General features: G+C 37.9%; 1 protein-coding gene across 2 annotated transcripts in view; it reads left to right on the forward strand.

Moving 5' to 3' along the window:
* Positions 1-16,592, forward strand: part of LOC136817763 (trichohyalin-like) — a gene marked incomplete at its 3' end in the record, with an annotated part of 37,230 nt that extends 20,638 nt beyond the window's left edge. Inside the window, 3 exon segments of one of the 2 annotated variants that reach the window (XM_067074084.1) lie at positions 8,018-8,225; positions 9,007-9,043; positions 9,333-16,592. In XM_067074084.1, the coding sequence (XP_066930185.1) occupies positions 8,115-8,225; positions 9,007-9,043; positions 9,333-16,592 (7,408 nt within the window). 2 annotated transcript variants of the gene reach the window in all.
* Between the last annotated feature and the right edge of the window lie 922 nt (positions 16,593-17,514).

The following is a 17,514-nucleotide window of genomic DNA, read 5'->3' on the forward strand; positions in this document are numbered from 1 at the left end:
CATTTACCTTGACATACTGATATCGATCCGACAGAAAGGATTTGATCCAGTCTAACATGTATCCTTTGATACCGTATGCGTCGAGTTTCTTGAGTAATCTGCGGTGTGGAACTGTATCGAAGGCCTTGGCAAAGTCGAAATAGATAACATCCTAACGTCCTACAAGGACTACAATATTTCAATTTAGAAAGCGACCATAAGCCCCTCATTCCTATTTTGAACACTAAACTTATTTCTGAACTATCACCCAGGATTCAAAGAATGAGAATGTTGAAATTTAATTTTACAGTATCATACGTACTAGGCAAAGACCTTTATAGATGCAGATGCGTTCTCGCGAGCACCATGCTCACAACCATCAGAAAGTGATATTATTAACGTTATAACTACCTTACCAGCCTCCAACGAAATGCTTACTAAAATGTCCAAAGAAACTAAACCAGAAAAACTATTAGAAGAAGTTCAATATCACATTCATAATGGCTGGCTAATAAATCGCAACCAGTGTTCACCATACTGAGAGCATAGAACTAATTTGACAATATTGAACCTTGAACAATTTGTTGATGCTTAGAGATAGAATAGTTATACCGAAAAAACTGCAACTGGAAACTCTGACTAGAATACACGCTGGACACAACGGGATAGAAAAGTGCGAGCAAAAACGACGATCAAGACAGAGTGTTTTTTGGCCCAGCATGGTTAGGGACGTTAAATCAATCGTGAAACAATGTAGAACTTGTGCAAGATTACTGTCATCAAAGCCAAAGAGTCCATCATTGCATCAAGGCATACCGGATAGAGCACGGTAACAAGTGGGTAGCGATATATTCTATTTTGGAGGAGAGAACTATTTAATTGTTGCGAATTACTATTCATTGTGGCCGAGGTTTACGTCTTATCTTCCGCAACATCTGACTTGGTTAGTAGAATCCATGATAAAGAGTGTCAAAAGAACGAAAAAGTGTATTAGATCCAACCAAGACATTCTAATGGGGCTACTTATCCTTAGAAACTCGCCCTTACAGTGTAGACTATCACCAAAACAACTTCTTATGGGTCGACAGTTGACAGACAACTTACCCAAAATTCATGAGCCCAGACTGAGATGCATCAGAGGAATCTTAACAAAGATTATCCGAGAAAAGTTACCATACTATATGAAATTACAAATTACAAAACTAAAACCTTTTGTTACAGGTAGTAAAGTGGCAATACAAGACGCTAAAATAAAACAATGGTCAGCAAAAGGAACGGTCCTAGATTGAGTGGCCCCAAGATCATACACGATAAACGTTAACGGCAAAATATTGAGAAAATAAATCAACTGAGAAAGGTTTACAATCATCAGGCCAACACCTAGTCACCTACCTAGAGAAAGGGCCCCCCTTGCCCCTAGCTCCCCACCAGGGCCCCTCAAACCCCAATCCCAAGGAAAATGAGCTTTCAGAAGGTTCTGCATCAGACACTATTTAGTATGATTTAACAGACTCTGGCCGTGAGTCAGACGGAACAGTACCTTACAATATGGAGATGAGTGGTTTTAAACAGGAAAGCGTAAAAGACAGTGATGAGATGAGATACACAACTAGAAGTAGACGCGAGGTTCTTAAGCAAAAACAGTTTGAAACATGATGTGAACGTTTAAACTATTGATGGTATTATTCATTGTATTAAGAGAGATGTTAGGATCTAGTCTATAATATAGTCGGTACCGTAAGGTCGGCTTTGTATCTTATAGTCAGGGCCGGTACTTTAGGATGTTTATCTTAGAATCAAACAACAGCAATAAATACTTTTATTAAAGCTAGTTTACTCAAAATAGCAAAACCGGGGGTTTTTGATCTTGTGGCGGAAATATTTCGGGATTGGATGGTCCGATTGACTTGAAGTTATCAACACAGCTTCCCCTCATAGAAAGGTCTGATCTGAGTGATACAGATTTTTCAAAAAATGTTGTTGATTTTATAATTGAAAAAAAAAAGATTTTTAAAAAGGTTTTTACACTCAGATTTTATTATTTTTAAAAATGTTTTTCACTCAGATCATAGAAGGTCACTAGGGTAACATAACTGCCGAATATCAAAAGCTAATTATTTCTGGTTGGTGCTGAGATTTTCTGAGGTTTGTTAAGGAATGTCAAAAACCTTATCAGGTGCGATGCCCACCAGTTTCCATCGTTTTTAGAAAGTCATGTACATCTGAGAAGAAGCGTTTTGACGAGAGGATTTCAAGAAGTGTTGTGCCAAAAACTCAAAATAATCCTAATTCGAGATATCGGCAAAACAATGATATTTAAGTTACAAAATTCGTCCAAAAACAAAATCGTTCACGAACACGTTCAAACAGACGGCTTCAATAACGTCGTTAACGAAAAACGTCGATGATTTCGTTTATGTTAATGCGATTCACGCAAAATTTTGACTGGTGATGCAGATAACCATTCTAACATTCTAAAGGTGTTTTTCGATAGTGGCGTTATTGAAACCACTATTTTGACGTGTTTTTTTGACGGAAATTTGTCCCAGCAGGGAGCCTAGAGCGACCAAGGATAGCATTCATAGCTTTACGTATAAGGAAGTTGGGCAAACATCTCCTAATTTTGCGCGCGTTTTTCAGTATTCTAGTTCCGCTTAAATGGTGTCCCAGTAGCATTCTTATCTTGACGTCATCTCGTTTTATCATCATCAAAAAGAATTTTCCTGAGCTAATTGATCTGATTACCCATTTTGAAAGCTCAGTTTGTCTTTTTCTTATCCCTAATGAATCTAGGAAATTTCCTTTTTTATACAACAAGTAGTTATTAAGCGCTCCGCGTAGGTTAAAAAAATCACCCAACACAAAGTGTTTGAGTAGTTATGCTACCATGGACTTATTATAGAGACTCTGGATAAACATCGAATGAAACGGTGGAGAGCCAAGTATTGTCTTTCTATTGTTTCAGAAAACAATCGATGTACTGGATTTGTCTGCAAAGGACAAATGTCATGGCGGCTCGAAGGACTCTGATTTTGAAAAATAATTAATACTCTTATTTCTTAAATGGTCTCTAACTTTTTCTATTCATACTTTTGCTAGCAAAAAGTTTAAAAATAAATGCTAGAATACCAAGCAGATACATTTATGAAATCTGGTGTGAGAAAAAAATCATAGGACGAGTAAAATCAAATCAAATGCTTATAAAGACACGAAATTTTAAATTGGGAATAACTTTCCAATATTTCTCCGAGAAGAGCTGAAATTGACAAACATTAGGCGTGAGTCCCATAGCTCCACTGTGGTATGAAAATCTTTTGGTGGCACGTGGTGGCACGGTGGATTTTTTGAGGTTGAAGTTTAAAAAATTCTGGTGTCAATTTCTTATAAATAGCATGTTTTTGCATCTTTCTCGAATTTTAAAACGTCATAACGACGTATAAATAGCAATTAATTAGATGAGTTTGAGTCTCGCAGGAAAGCTTAAAGTCTCATTTGGGAATTGGATAAGTGTATTTTGATGAGAAGTGCAGTGAAAATGCTATGAAATATCATTTTAATGGCTGAAGGAGGGTGAACAATAATGTCATTACTGCATAGAAGGCTTGAACATGAGATACCAGTAAAAATCAGTCAGTTGTTAATCCAGTGTCAATAATAATTCCATGATGCTACTAAACAACCGTGTACATTAGTAAAATAACATATGAAAGCAGTATCCTTAGCATAGGCGTAACGAGATACCCTGCAAAATTCACGGATGAGAGCGGTTTTTACGACACTGTAATTATTGTCTTTGTTTTATCAAAAGATAATGAATATGTCATAAGCATGTGCACTCCCTGATGAATTTTGCAGGGTATCTAGCTTCGCCTATGCTTAGATATACGGTTTTTTATAAAACACCAATAAGTTATGGCTCTGGCTGGGCTGTTCTGAATTTTATGAGTTTTTCAGACTTAAATGTCCTTGTCCTATTTATTAAAATGGAAATCTGTGCTTCTCAGCAAATCTGAGGAAACTTGTTCTTAGGTTTTGGCCAAATTTCAGCCTTGTATTTTTATAGAATTGTTCTTATAAAAAGGCTTTACTTTTGAAACCATAACTGTAAATCACTCCCTTGACACATTTGTTAGCATTTGTAGCGCTAATACCGATGGTCTGGGCACTATTGTGATAGGGTACATCAGAGAAAAGTGAAGGGGTACGGTTCTATTCCGTATTCGTTGAAACACCGAAAAATGAGAACGTCAGGGCTCTATTTCATTTTCGGTGCAAAAAATTATTTCTCAGAAGGCAGATCTTGGTTCGATATTTTATTTTGAGTGTTAAGCGTACCAGTGGAAGAGTGTGGGTTGAAGGCGTTTTGGGTGCGAGGCGTATCAGTGGAAGGGTGTGATTATAAGGCGTTTTGGGTGCGAAGCGTATCAGTGGAAGGGTGGTGCGAAGCGTATGTGAAGGGTCTAGGTTCTAACGCGTTTTGGGTGCGAAGCGTATCAGTGGAAGGGTGTGGTTATATGGTGTTTTGGTTGCGAAGCGTATCAGTGAAGGGTCTAGGTTTTAACGCGTTTTGGGTGCGAAGCGTATCAGTGGAAGGGTGTGGTTCTATGGTGTTTTGGGTGCGAAGCGTATCAGTGAAGGGTCTAGGTTCTAACGCGTTTTGGGTGCGAAGCGTATCAGTGGAAGGGTTTGGGGTTCTATGGTGTTTTTGGGTGCGAAGCGTATCAGTGAAAGGTCTAGGTTCTAACGCGTTTTGGGTACGAAGCGTATCAGTGGAAGGGTGTGGTTATATGGCGTTTTGGGTGCGAAGCGTATCAGTGGAAGGGTGTGGTTCTATGGTGTTTTGAGCGCGAAGCGTATCAGTGAAGGGTCTAGGCTCTATCGCGTTTTGGGTGCGAAGCATATCAGTGGAAGGGTGTGGTTCTATGGTGTTTTGGGTGCGAAGCGTATCAGTGAAGGGTCTAGGTTCTAACGCGTTTTGGGTGCGAAGCGTATCAGTGGAAGGGTGTGGTTCTATGGTGTTTTGGGTGCGAAGCGTATCAGTGAAGGGTCTAGGTTCTAACGCGTTTTGGGTGCGAAGCGTATCAGTGGAAGGGTGTGGTTCTATGGTGTTTTGGGTGCGAAGCGTATCAGTGAAGGGTCTAGGTTTCAACGCGTTTTGGGTGCGAAGCGTATCAGTGGAAGGGTGTAGTTCTATGGTGTTTTGGGTGCGAAGCGTATCAGTGAAGGGTCTAGGTTCTAACGCGTTTTGGGTGCGAAGCGTATTAGTGGAAGGGTGTGGTTCTAAGTTGTTTTGAGTGCGAAGCGTATCAGTGAAGGGTCTAGGTTCTAACGCGTTTTGGGTGCGAAACGTATCAGTAAAACTGGGTGGAGAATTAGGCGGGGTCTACTTTTGGTCCGAAAATCAAGTACCCCCTCCCATCCCTGTACGCACGAGTACGCAAATGGTTAAACCCCCTGGTAAGTATGTACTTTTTCATTCACCCCCTCGGTTGAAGAAAATTTCTAATTCATATCGTTTGGTTCAAACCTTTATTTCATACATGAAACCCAATGTTTTTTAAGATACTTTTTCTTTTCCTTGATGCGTACAAGAAAGTGTAAAAGTCGACAAAAAACAAGCAAAAAAGGGCTATGAAAAGATTTTCTCTGCGTACATGTTTTTTTTTATAAGCAAGTGTATGCCCCTTGGTCAGGCTCGTGTATGCTTAAGTTCTCAAATCAAGCAGATGAAGAGTATATCTTCAAAGATGATATTTACAGTTACCTTATCTTCGTTACGAAAACATAAAATACTTTAGCAGGCGTACAAACTTTCGTGAGCAGAAAATTTCGTGATTTTCCCGAATTTTGGCTTTTTTTCGCGAACGTAAATGTTATTGAAAATCCTTAACATGGCAATTCGCGAAAGTTTATGCTCATGAAATATTCTCAAAAAAATTGGAAATCTATATATAAAACCTCGAAATCGTAATAAATATCAAATTTTCGGTATATTATCATCCTTTAATGCCTTTAAGGTCGAAGAGCAACCGTCTTTAGAGGTTGTAATATTTTTTCACTTTTAAGACAATTTTTTTTCGAAAATTCTCATTTTTATCCAACGATTCGCGAAAAAATATGTTCGGGAAAAACATTTTTCCTCAAATTCACGAATGTAAATGTCGCAAATTTCGCGATTTTTCGACCTCACGAAAGTCTGTACGCCTAAAAAACAGACATAGCTTTTTGTCAACCCCTTCCCCCAATATCAATGTTGATCGTCCGAAAATTCAACTCCAACATTGATTCTAGGGGAAGAGATTGCCGATGGAAAGGGGATATCGGATATCAGTTCGGACCACAATTTGTAGTTTATAAAGTAGAATTTATTAAAAATAATTTAAAATTAATTACCTTACTAAACACCGTGCACACGTTTTTGCTAGCCCTGTAGGGGCTTTTGTTGCTTCGCGTAACGGGCTTGTTCGCCAGAAAAATATTCATGTTGTTGATGTTTCTTCCGATTCTAAGCGGGCCGCCACGGTTAAAAAATGCTCGCGCGCACCGCGCACCTAATTGTTTTATCTATTTTGTTGCGACTTTTATTGATTTTTAGTTCTTACAAAGTAAACAATGGTTGGCGCATGATGTAAGCATTTTCACTTTTCTTATAAGCATCTACTTTATAAGCATCAATTCAGTAACTCTTGATAGACAGCCATATACTTTTCGGTAATTAGTTCTTACAAAGTAAACAATGGATATCAAGATGTTTTATTGTGTGCGCTAAGCGGTACACCTCCAATCCTTCAAGAAATATTTGAGACAAAGGGGAGTTCCCGGTGTAATTTTGAACGCCACAATTGATTTTTAGGCGCCTTAAACTACAGTTGGAAAGTAGAGTTTTAACTCTGAGTTTTAACATGAGACTTAAAACTTAGGAGCTTAGGATCTCAGGATTTAAAAGCTCAAATTTGCTCGAATGAGGCTTGGAATATAGCCTAGAAGCCACCAAACACCTCTAAAATCGAAACATTCAATGGAAGAAAGTGGAAGTGCTAAAATAGCAATTCTCGCCCGAACTTTAAATTCTGAAAAACGTTAAAATACACTAAAATCTCAATATATTTCGTGGGAGATTGTCGTTTCTTTTTTATCAGCCAATCAGAGAAAAGAGAACCATTTGATTTTTGCGTTGTTTTTTTTCTTGGGTGAATAAACAGGGTTTGGGTGAAAATATTTTCAATATTGTGCTGCTCGAAAGGAACGGTACAAGCGCTCAGCGAATAGAAATCTCTAGCTGTGCGCTTTTTGGATGGCGTTTACGAACAAAGGTTTATTTATAGGACCTCCACCGGGGTAGGTCCGCAACAAAAATTTTCTCATTCTGATAAATCTACAGATCAGAATCCTCATTTTAATGACGACCTGCGTTTTGGGGGCCGTATCCGTTTTAGGGGCCATATACTTTAGTATGTCTGTAGCTTAATGGAATAATCTTTTGGATCCTGAGTCTTTCTAGTCTACATAATATACAGCTCCAGGCTTTAAGGCCTTACTCTTGGTCAATAGGCACTGCTTTAGGCGCCCACTAGTGACCCTCACCGGGAATTAGCTTTTTTAATAGGATTAAACATAATAGAATCTTTTAATTTAATAAAAGAAGATTATCAATAGAAATTTCAAATAAAAGAATGCTTAAAACACAGCTAATTGGTTGTTTCATCGCGTATATGCGATGTATCCGGAAAAATTCGATATCAAAAACAAGAGCAGTGGTCATATCCTTAAGAGTAGGAGTTTTACGCTCGAAACGAAGGAAGATATGACGTAGTCTAGAGTCTTCCTATAAAGTTAAGAAAAATAATCAAAATGCGCTACCGTGCTATGGAGTCGATGAAAAAATATTGACGTAGCCTTGAAACACAATAAGAAAGTGACGTCAAATAATCATAGAAAAAATCTGACGTCAAAAAACAAGAACATTGAAAGTTAAGAATTCATTCGCGCTCAAGAACTTGAAAAAAGTAGAAGTACTTCTTCAAGTTCTTGCTTGATCTAAATTGATTGAAAATAGTGTTATTATTGATCAAGAATAAGTGAAATTTTGTGAAAAAAGTGAGCAGTTTTATCAAGAAAACTGAGTAGAAGAAAAAATGGATTATTTTGGTAATCCACCGGCTTTTAAAGAGCCTTCAATTCAACCTTGTATGAGGAAAATGGAAGCTCGACATTGTCGCTTCGGTGAAGTTGTTGATGCTCACTATGTGAGTAACTTTGTCATTTTAGTGAATTTCTTAGTTTTTCGAGCTTATTCAATAGTTTATAAGTAAGTAAGTCTGCGACCGTAGTCGGAGGCAACCCGAAGGCTCCTCTTTCTCCCTGGATTTCTCAACTCACCCTTGATCCTTCTCTTAATTGCTGAGCATCAAGCAGAGAGGCATCAAGTACTATTTTGAGAATCTTTGGTATGACCCAGCTGGGGGTTGAACCCACATCCTTGCGAACCACTGCACTACGGTCGCTAAGTAGATTTCTTAGTCTTTCCACTCATTCATTAGTTTATGAAAGTAGTTTGAGAAGCAAAAGTTAAATAATCTTTTTGAAAAAGAGTGCATAAGGAGTATTGAGCTCTTAGAAGTCTATAAAACGCAAAAGTAGTGATAGGAATTGTTTGAGAAAATGGAAAGAAAACATAAAGTAAAATAGAATATCGTACTTACCTAAAACAATCCAAAAGTTGCCTAAACAACCAAACGCGCTAAGATGACAAAAGACTCGGATAGTGCTGTGGTACAGCCACTTTGAAAAAAGACTAAACCAATTTAGAGTCTTTTTTTAGTCGGCCAGCTCGGAGCTTGGTCCGTCTCTCGAATTATTATCGAAAATTTTTATTTTCAGCTCAACTTTTTTCATTTGATTGTTTAGGGAACTTTTGGATTGCTATAGGTAAATTGAGCATTTTTTCATCGTCCTCTAGCTAAAAAGGAGTGATGATGCTCTCTTCAACTTACAACTTTATATCTTTAAATTTAATTTACGATTTAGTATGGTGAAGATATTACCGATTGCGATGAAGCAAATTGTAAGTGTGACTAAAAACCCTTTATATTCATTCCCAGACCTCTAGATTGATTTCAAAGCCGTAAAAGTATAAAATTAATGGGCACCCAATCATCCTAAACTTCAACCTTATAATATTTATGATAAAGACATTGAAAAGAATTTGATTGGGAATGACTCCTTACGAGTACCGTAATTTTGATTGATTACTTAATTTCAAAATTTAGCACGCTAAAAAGAGAAATCTTGTAAATACCTTTCCTAGAAAGACTGAACAAGAAAGAAATGAACAAACTTTCCTCTATTTCTAGTTCGTGCTTACCAACGACCACCACCAAAAATCGAAGAACTGTCTTTCCAAGATCGAAAGAAAGTCGCTTTGAGACTTGGTGACAAACATGAAATTAAAATGCTACAAAAATTGGAACAACGAAAACAAAAAGCTTTGGAAAAAGTCAACAAATTTAATGGTTTTTTGACTGAGGAGGATAAAAAGGAACTCGGTATTTCAACTCGTGCTGGAGACCCAACCTATGGTGTTGATCCAGAGAAATTTGCTTTGAAGAAAAAACAAGACAAAGATTCTATCCGGAAATTGGAAGCCGTCCAAGAAGCAGAACGCAGGCGTCATCCACAACGTAAACCCTTCTTGGAGCAATCTTCCTCAAGATCCTCAAAGTCACTGGTTGATATCACATCATTGGATAACCGCTATGAAATATATGACAAAGATGGCCATTTGATCAACGTCAATGGAATCTGTCTTGGATTGGATGGAAAACCAATATGGGAAGAAATTCGATCCAAGAAAGGACATATTTTGATGTTAAATGATCAATTAGCATCTGAAATTAAAGGTTTAAAAGGATGCGTTCGTTATGAAAATGGAGCCTTGATGTCTCTCCGAGGCGCACCTTTTCGTGAAGAAGTACGTAATCCTGAAGGCCGTCTTATTGCTATCAATGGTAAACGAATCAACGATAATCGGGAGGATATTGATTTAGCCGTTCAAACGATCATCGCAATGTCTCGTAATCGAAAGAGAAGTGCCCTCGATAAGTTATTAGTTCAATTCGGTGGACGCACCTCCAATATGACATTACGGGATACTTTTATGCGACGTATAGAAGACGAAGTCAAGTCCTCTGGTCAAAAATTGATTCAAGAAGCCAAGCGAGCAAAGAAAATGGACACCCACAATCGTGCTCAGGAGAAAGCTGATATGAAAGCTCATGATCAGGAAAAGAAAAACGAAGCAAAGTTACTTGAGAAGGAATTGATTCGTAAGGAGAAAGAATTGATCAGACATCTTGAGAAGGAGACGAAGGAGACAAAAAGTGGTAGAAGGATAGAATTTAAACTGCCAACAGACAAATTAAAAGCACATGCTCTCAGAATGGCCGGAAAACTATTCGGTGTCACTCACTCAACTATAGAAGAAGAACAAATAGATACTGAAAAATCAGAAGTTAACGTAACCAAACCAGCGGAAAAGCCTGAGAAACAAACGGAAGATGACTGCTCTAGTGCTGAATTTCCGAGTACTGTTTGGAAACAAGGAAAATTAGTCACAGAGGCTAAATCTACTGCGAAGACGTCGAAAGGTGAATTATTGGGAAGTGACTGGGAAGATTCAAGCGATGAAGAATCGGACGATTCCGGTGAATCCGAATCCGAATCGGATAGTGATTCCAAACCCGGCAAAAGTAAATTTGCAGAGATGTTAGAATATAACATCAAGGCTTTAGACGAATTCAATAGTTCTGGTTTTGAAAGGGAGAGTAAACATTTTAAAGAAGCCATGGAAAACTTTGAAGTGACCAAACAAAGAACTGAGAGGCAGAAGTTAAGAATCCAACAAGAACGTGAAGAGAATAAAAAGAAGCGAGCTCAACAACACAGGCAATCTATTGATGAGGAGAACAAAAGGAAAGAGCAAACGAAAGAAGATAAGAAGAGTAAATACGAACACGAGAAAGCAAAGAAATTATTGAAACATCAAGAAAAGATGGCCAAGATTGAAGAAAAGCACCAATTGAAGGAGGACAAGAAGATGGATAAAGAAGTGGCTAAGCATCATAAGAAGAAATTGAATAAGTTGAAAGCTAAAGATAAAGAACACGAGAAAGTGATTGCACAGAAAGCCAAAGATATGAAGAAACAGGAGAAAGAGTTTACTAAAGAATGGAAAGATAGTGATAATGAGTATAAGAAGGTGACAAAAGAACACACTAAAAAATTGAAGAAGAAGTATGCTGAGATGGCGAAAGAAAGAGAGAAATTAAGAAAGGAAGAAGAGAAACTGAAGAAAGAAGAATTAGCTACAAAGAAGAAACAACAGAAGGAAGATAAAGAAAGACTGGGGAAGGTTCAAGAAGCTCAGAAACAAGAAGAGAAGGAAGCTAAAGCTAGAGAGAAGGAGATTCGCGAGCTTGAAAAGATGTCCCATAAGAGAACAGTCAGTAAGGATAAAAAGTATCAGAAAATGTTGGATAAAGATGTACAAAGAGAAAACAAAGAGAGATTGGAAAAGATCAAATTGCAAGAGAAGAAAGAGAAACGAGAGGGTAAGCAACGATCGAAGGAGATTGCCGAACTAGAGAAGTTACGAAAGAAGCAGGCTGCTAAGGATCTGGCTAGAGCATTGAAAGACAGACACGTTGTGTATGTCGGTATGGAAGAAGACGCCAGACAAGAGATGAAGGAAAGAGAAGAGTTTATAAAGCAGCACAACAAAGAGGTACGGGAGAAAGATAAAGAGATTCGAGCTGTTGAGAGAGAGCAAGCTAAACTTGCCAGGAAGGAGTTGCAAAGATTACAGAAGGAGGGACGAGTTGAAGAAAGGAAAGCAGCCAAAGAAAAGAGGTTAGAATTGAGGAGAATGAAAGCTGAACAAGCTAGAGCTGATAAAGAAGCCAAATGGAATGCGAAGGAAATGGAACGGATGGAAAAAGAGAAAGAAAGATTAGCAAAGAAGGAAGCAGAAGCTCAAAAGAGGGAAGAACAGATACAGTTTAGAGAGGAGAAGATGGAAATGGAAGCGAAGTTGAGAGAAATGGAAAAAGAGAAATTGGTGCAAGAGAAAGATGCAGAAGGAAAAATGAAGCTGATTGCCATGATGGAAAAAGAACAGGAGAAGGAGGCTGTTAAAGAGATGGAGAGATTAAAGAAAGAAGGAAAGATACAGGAGAAACGAATGGAGAAAGAAATGAAAACAAGATTAAGGAAACTGAAGAGTGAGAAGAGAATGCAAGAAACTGAAGCAAAGAAACAACAGAGAGAGATCGAGAGAATGGAAGCTGATGAATGTAAGAGAGCTGAGAAGGAGTTAGAGAGAATTAAAAAGGAAGGGAAATATAAAGAGAGTAAAGAAGCCAGAGATATGAGGGAGAGATTGAAGAAGTTGAAAGCTGAACAGAAAAAGAAGGAGAAAGAAGATGAGAAAAGACAGAAAGAAAAAGCGTCTCTTGAGAAAATTGAACGTGAAATAATGGTCCAACAGGCTCTTCTATTGACAGATGCTGAACAGTTGAAGAAGATAGATGAGACGTTGGCAATGTGTAAAGAGACAACTGCTAGTAAGAATCGATTGAAAGAGAAAGAGATTGATTTGATTAATGATGAAATTGACTATGAAACAAAAGCTGAACTTCACGAAATCTCTGGTGATTTGAGAGACATTTTTGGTGAACAGAGTAGGATCCAACAACAGAAAGATGATTTGAAAACTGAAGGAGATGATTTGGAGACAAAGGAGCAGGAGATTCAAGGTGAAGTCGATACTTATGTTGAAGATCTCTCTGGCGAGTTACAAAGCAAAGTCCAGCATATCCGACGTGTCCAAAACGAAACTGTAGCTAAAGTTGATCAATTAAAGGAGGCTGCAGCTGAGAGAAAACGTCAATACGCAGATATGATGGAGGAATTTGATCGAAACGAGCTGGTGATTGAAGAACTAGTCAAGGAGAATGTCCCTTCTGATCACCAAGAAAAGATTGAAAAATATCGAGTAAGGAAGGAGGAATTGAACCAGCAGATTGAGGAAGCTCGCTTGAAATTGAAATCTCAACATCTTCAAATGGAAGATCTAAATGAACAAGAACAAGATTTGAAAGATGAAGAAGATGATATTCTTTTAAATGAAAGTGGCGACATGACAGAACTGATGGAAGTCAAGATGAACGCTGCAGATTGTGAACACAAAGAACAAGAATTTGAAACTGAAATTGATGCCATGTTACTTGAGAGAGGTGTTGTTTCTCAAGAAATACATGAAGTTGCAGCTCGTGAAGAAGTCTTGATGAACTCAGATCAAACTGATAAAGTTAAAGAAGAGCTCCAAACGGTCCGTCGTGAAGGTGTCCAAAACAAAGAGATTCATGAGAAGATCAGAGCAAGGATTTCTAATCTCAGACTTAAGATGGCTGAGGAATGCAGACAAAAGCAAGAATTGGAGATTAAAGCAAAAGAACTGATCGAGAATAAAGTGACAGAAGAAGGGCAGAACCAACTTAGGAGCATCAAGAAAAGAATTGAGGAGATTCATGGAAATAAACGAGATTTGAAAGTCTTGGTTGAAATGAATAACGAGAAAGCTCAAGACTTGAAGAAAGATTTGGTAACTGCCCAGAAGGACGAGGATGTCAGTATCTTTAAGGTGTTGAATAAAGAAGCCCAAAATGAGTATCAGCGTTTGAAAGACCTTCAAATGAAACAACAGAAAGGACTCAGAAAGAACGAAAAAGAGCTTTTCAAAAGCAAGAAAGAGCAAAGAAAGGCTTCTAAGAAACAGGATGCTTTTGACAAGAAGGAAATAAAGCTTTTGGAGAAAGAAGCTACTAAAGAGAATAAGTTGAAGATCAAGAAGTTGAAAGAAGATAGGAAAGACCAGAGAGAAGCAAAGAAGCAACAAGTTAAGAAAGAAAAAGTCTTACTCAAGCATGAAATGAAGATGAAGAAGAATGAGCAATCCTTGAAAGCTAAGGAGGAAAAGATCTTGGGAAAAGCCTTGAAGAAGGAGACAGCTGTCAAAGTCAAGGAGCTGAAGAAACAATACAAGGAAAAAGAAAGGTTAGAAAAGCAGCTTGAAAAGGAAGTAAAAGCCTTGCAGAAAGCAAAGGAAACAAAAGCAAAACAACAGATAAAAGAAGATGTCAAAATCTTGAAAATGAAAGACAGCTTGAGTAAACTGGATAAATTGCAACGATTGCAGCAAGAATATGAGAAATTGAAAACGTCCAGAGATGAAGAGGTTGTAGCTTTGGAGACAAAGATTAACAAGGATGATGAAGAAATCTTGGTTGTTGAGAATCAAATACATCAAATCCAACAAGAAGAAATAGATAATGACCAAGTGTTTGATGGTTCAATTAACTCTGGCTTTCCTGGCAAATCTGACGTTTCCAAAGTTATAGTTACCAATAAATCTAATGTAGCCAAGTTCATTGATACTGGATCTAATTTTGATAGCAGTTCTGGTGACGAAAGCAGGTATATTCTTGGCGACCAATCAGAAGTTGAAAGATCTGAATATGTAGAGGTTTCTGACATTTCCAATGATGATGAGAGTGATTTAGAAGATGTTGGTGAGAAAGTAAAGAAGGAAAAGAAAAAGGAGAAAAAGGAGAACCCATTTCAAAGGAGATTGAAGAAATTACGCATCAAGGCAATGTCATCACCTAAAGATGCCAAGAAGTTGAAGAAAGAATGTAAGAAATTAGATGTTCAAGCCAAGAAAGAAAAGAAAGCTTTGAAGAAGAAGTTAGAATTGGAAGAAAAACACGAATTGAAACTTCATAAAATGGCTGAAAAGAATGAAAAGGAGATGATGAAAGAGGTGGCTAAGCATGGGAAGAAACTGATGAAGAATATGGAAAAAGAACAGAAGAAGCAAATGGCTCTTGAGAAGAAAGCAATGAAATACACCATGAAGGAACAGTTGAAACCTCAACCAGCTACCAATAACATGGCTGCCATTTTGGGAAAAGAAATTATGACCATGTTCCAGAATAACGGTAACATGCTTGGGAAAGTAAATAAAGGTTTATTGGTGGATCCAATGAAACTGGTGCAACCTACAGCTACTGGTAAAGGTGCTGACGTCATCAAAGAGATGTGCCGTAATGTGATGTTGCATAAATTCGAAAACTACGATAGTGAGAATTTAGTTTTGAAGAATGAGATTAAGACATTGAGGTTCGCTTTGGAAGCTTGTAACGATAAGAATAATTCACAGTTAACAGGCTATGAAGAACGCATTCAGGCTGCAGATGCTGAGATTAAAGAGCTTGAACAGTACCGAGATAATGCTGAAATGTTGGTACAACAAGTCAACGCCATGCATCAACAACTCCATTATATGGTGAACCCAAGTGAATATGAGAAAATGGAACGTAGAGTAAACATGCTTAATCGTAAGATTTTGAAATTCAAAGGAGAGCGTGATTACCTGTATGCAGATCGTCATCGATTAGACGAACAAAATGACGAGCTTAAGATGATGATCAAGATAGAGAAACAACATAAATATAATAGTGATGAGAGATTGGAAAACGAGACGCGCATGTGCAATGCGTATCGTGAGAAATTTCTCGCACTTGAAAAGAAATTTGATGAACAAACACAACAATCAATAAATGAGCAACGACGAATTTTATTCGAGTATGGTTATCGAGTGAAAGATAACGTATTCCAGGACAAATCACAGACAGTACAAGATTTGAAAGACCGCGTTGTTAAGTTGGAGTTGGTTGTTAAAGAGAAGGAGAAAATGATCAGCGAGATGGGTTCTGTTGAGCGTAAAGAAGAGCACGCGCGTTCAATGTTGAAAGAAGTTGAACTCCAAATGAAAAGAATGAACAAATCCAATACAATGTATTTGAAGGAGGAAAGAACTTTAAATCGACAATACGAGGTTCAAGCTGACCGCGCTTTAAAGAATCGTATTAAGGAATTGAAAGTGTTCAACCATGGGCCTTCTAAAGAAGCTTTCCGTGACTGCCAGAAACTGAAGAAAGAACTTCGTGTTATGCAGAAAGAGAAGCAAGGATTACAAAGGTTGATCGACGAGAAAGATCACGTGATCAAAACAATGACGTCATCTATGAAACCAGGTCACGTGTGCAAACCAGATGGTTTACGTGGTGAACGTAATTGCAAATACTGTAACGAAGGAACACATTTAGTCTCTGAGCGCATGCGTGAAAAACTAATGTTTCCTTACCATCAACATGCACAATGTCAACCTCGTCAGCAAAAGATTGCCAGTCAAATCGTGGTGAACCCTGACGTAAAGATTCCCACATTGAGCCAAATACAACGCCTACAGTATGAATCATATGTTAAGAACAACAAACGACAGTTATTCCGTATTCAAGAAGTAGAAAGAGCTGCTAAGATCCTTTACAAGGAGATTCAAGATCGTTTTAGCGAGGAAGATGATAAGAAGGGGAAACCAATGGTTGAACAATTAGCACATACTATGGTTAGTATGATGATGGAGTTGAAAGATTTTGCCATATTGCAGAATGTTTGTGATGATAAAGAGCCAGAGAAAAAACAAGATCAAAGTGGTAAGGAACTTGTTTTTGAAAAAAAGGAACATTATATTATGCTGTGGGCTGCAAGCCTTCCTTCTGATATGTTTTAATGTAATTTTACAATCGTACCATCATACATCTGATGATCGTCTCTGATGTGAAACAGCCTGTTATGTTTTAATTTTGAATGTACTGTAATCATGTAAAAAATTCCCGTCCGAAATTTACCCAAAATTTTGGGTAGTCTGTTACAATTTTCTTGAAAAGGTTTGGAAATCCAATGATTGTATTAGCATCTAGCCATTCAAATTTCTAATTCAAATTTAATGAAATTTAAAGATCTCTAATCAAGCTAATCAAGTTTTTAAAACTAAAAGAAACACAGAGTTATATCATCTCGGAAGGGAATTTTATACACGATGCACATATCCAAAGATATCAGAGGGAAGCCGTGCAGTCTAGCTATGATGAAATTCTTGTTAGCTACTTTACAATTTGAAAATCTCGAATATAGTACGTAATATATAACGTATATATAGTAATATAGAACGTAGTAAGTAGTAAGTCTGCGACCGCAGTCGGAGGTGACCCGAAGGCTCCTCTTTCGATAGCTATCTACCCGAAGGTAGGGGAGGGCGCCACTCTTTCTCCCTGGATTTCTCCACTTACCCTTGATCCTTCTCTTAGTTGCTGAGCATCAAGCAGAGAGGTATCAAGTACCATTTTGGGAATCTTTGGTATGACCCGGCTGGGGGTTGAACCCACAACCTTGCGAACCGTAGCCGGATGCTCTACCACTGTACTACGGTCGCTAGAACGTAGAAAGATACAATGACGGCTACCGATCGTGGAAACCAATTTCAGGAACTGAAGGCTGTGGCTTCTACGTCTCGATCACGAAAAAATTTATTTGTAAATATTCTCTTATTTTTCTCTCAATAGAAATTTTAGAGAA

Source organism: Clytia hemisphaerica, unplaced genomic scaffold (genome assembly GCF_902728285.1).
Source record: "Clytia hemisphaerica strain Z4C2 unplaced genomic scaffold, Clytia hemisphaerica genome assembly, whole genome shotgun sequence".
NCBI lineage: Eukaryota > Metazoa > Cnidaria > Hydrozoa > Leptothecata > Clytiidae > Clytia > Clytia hemisphaerica.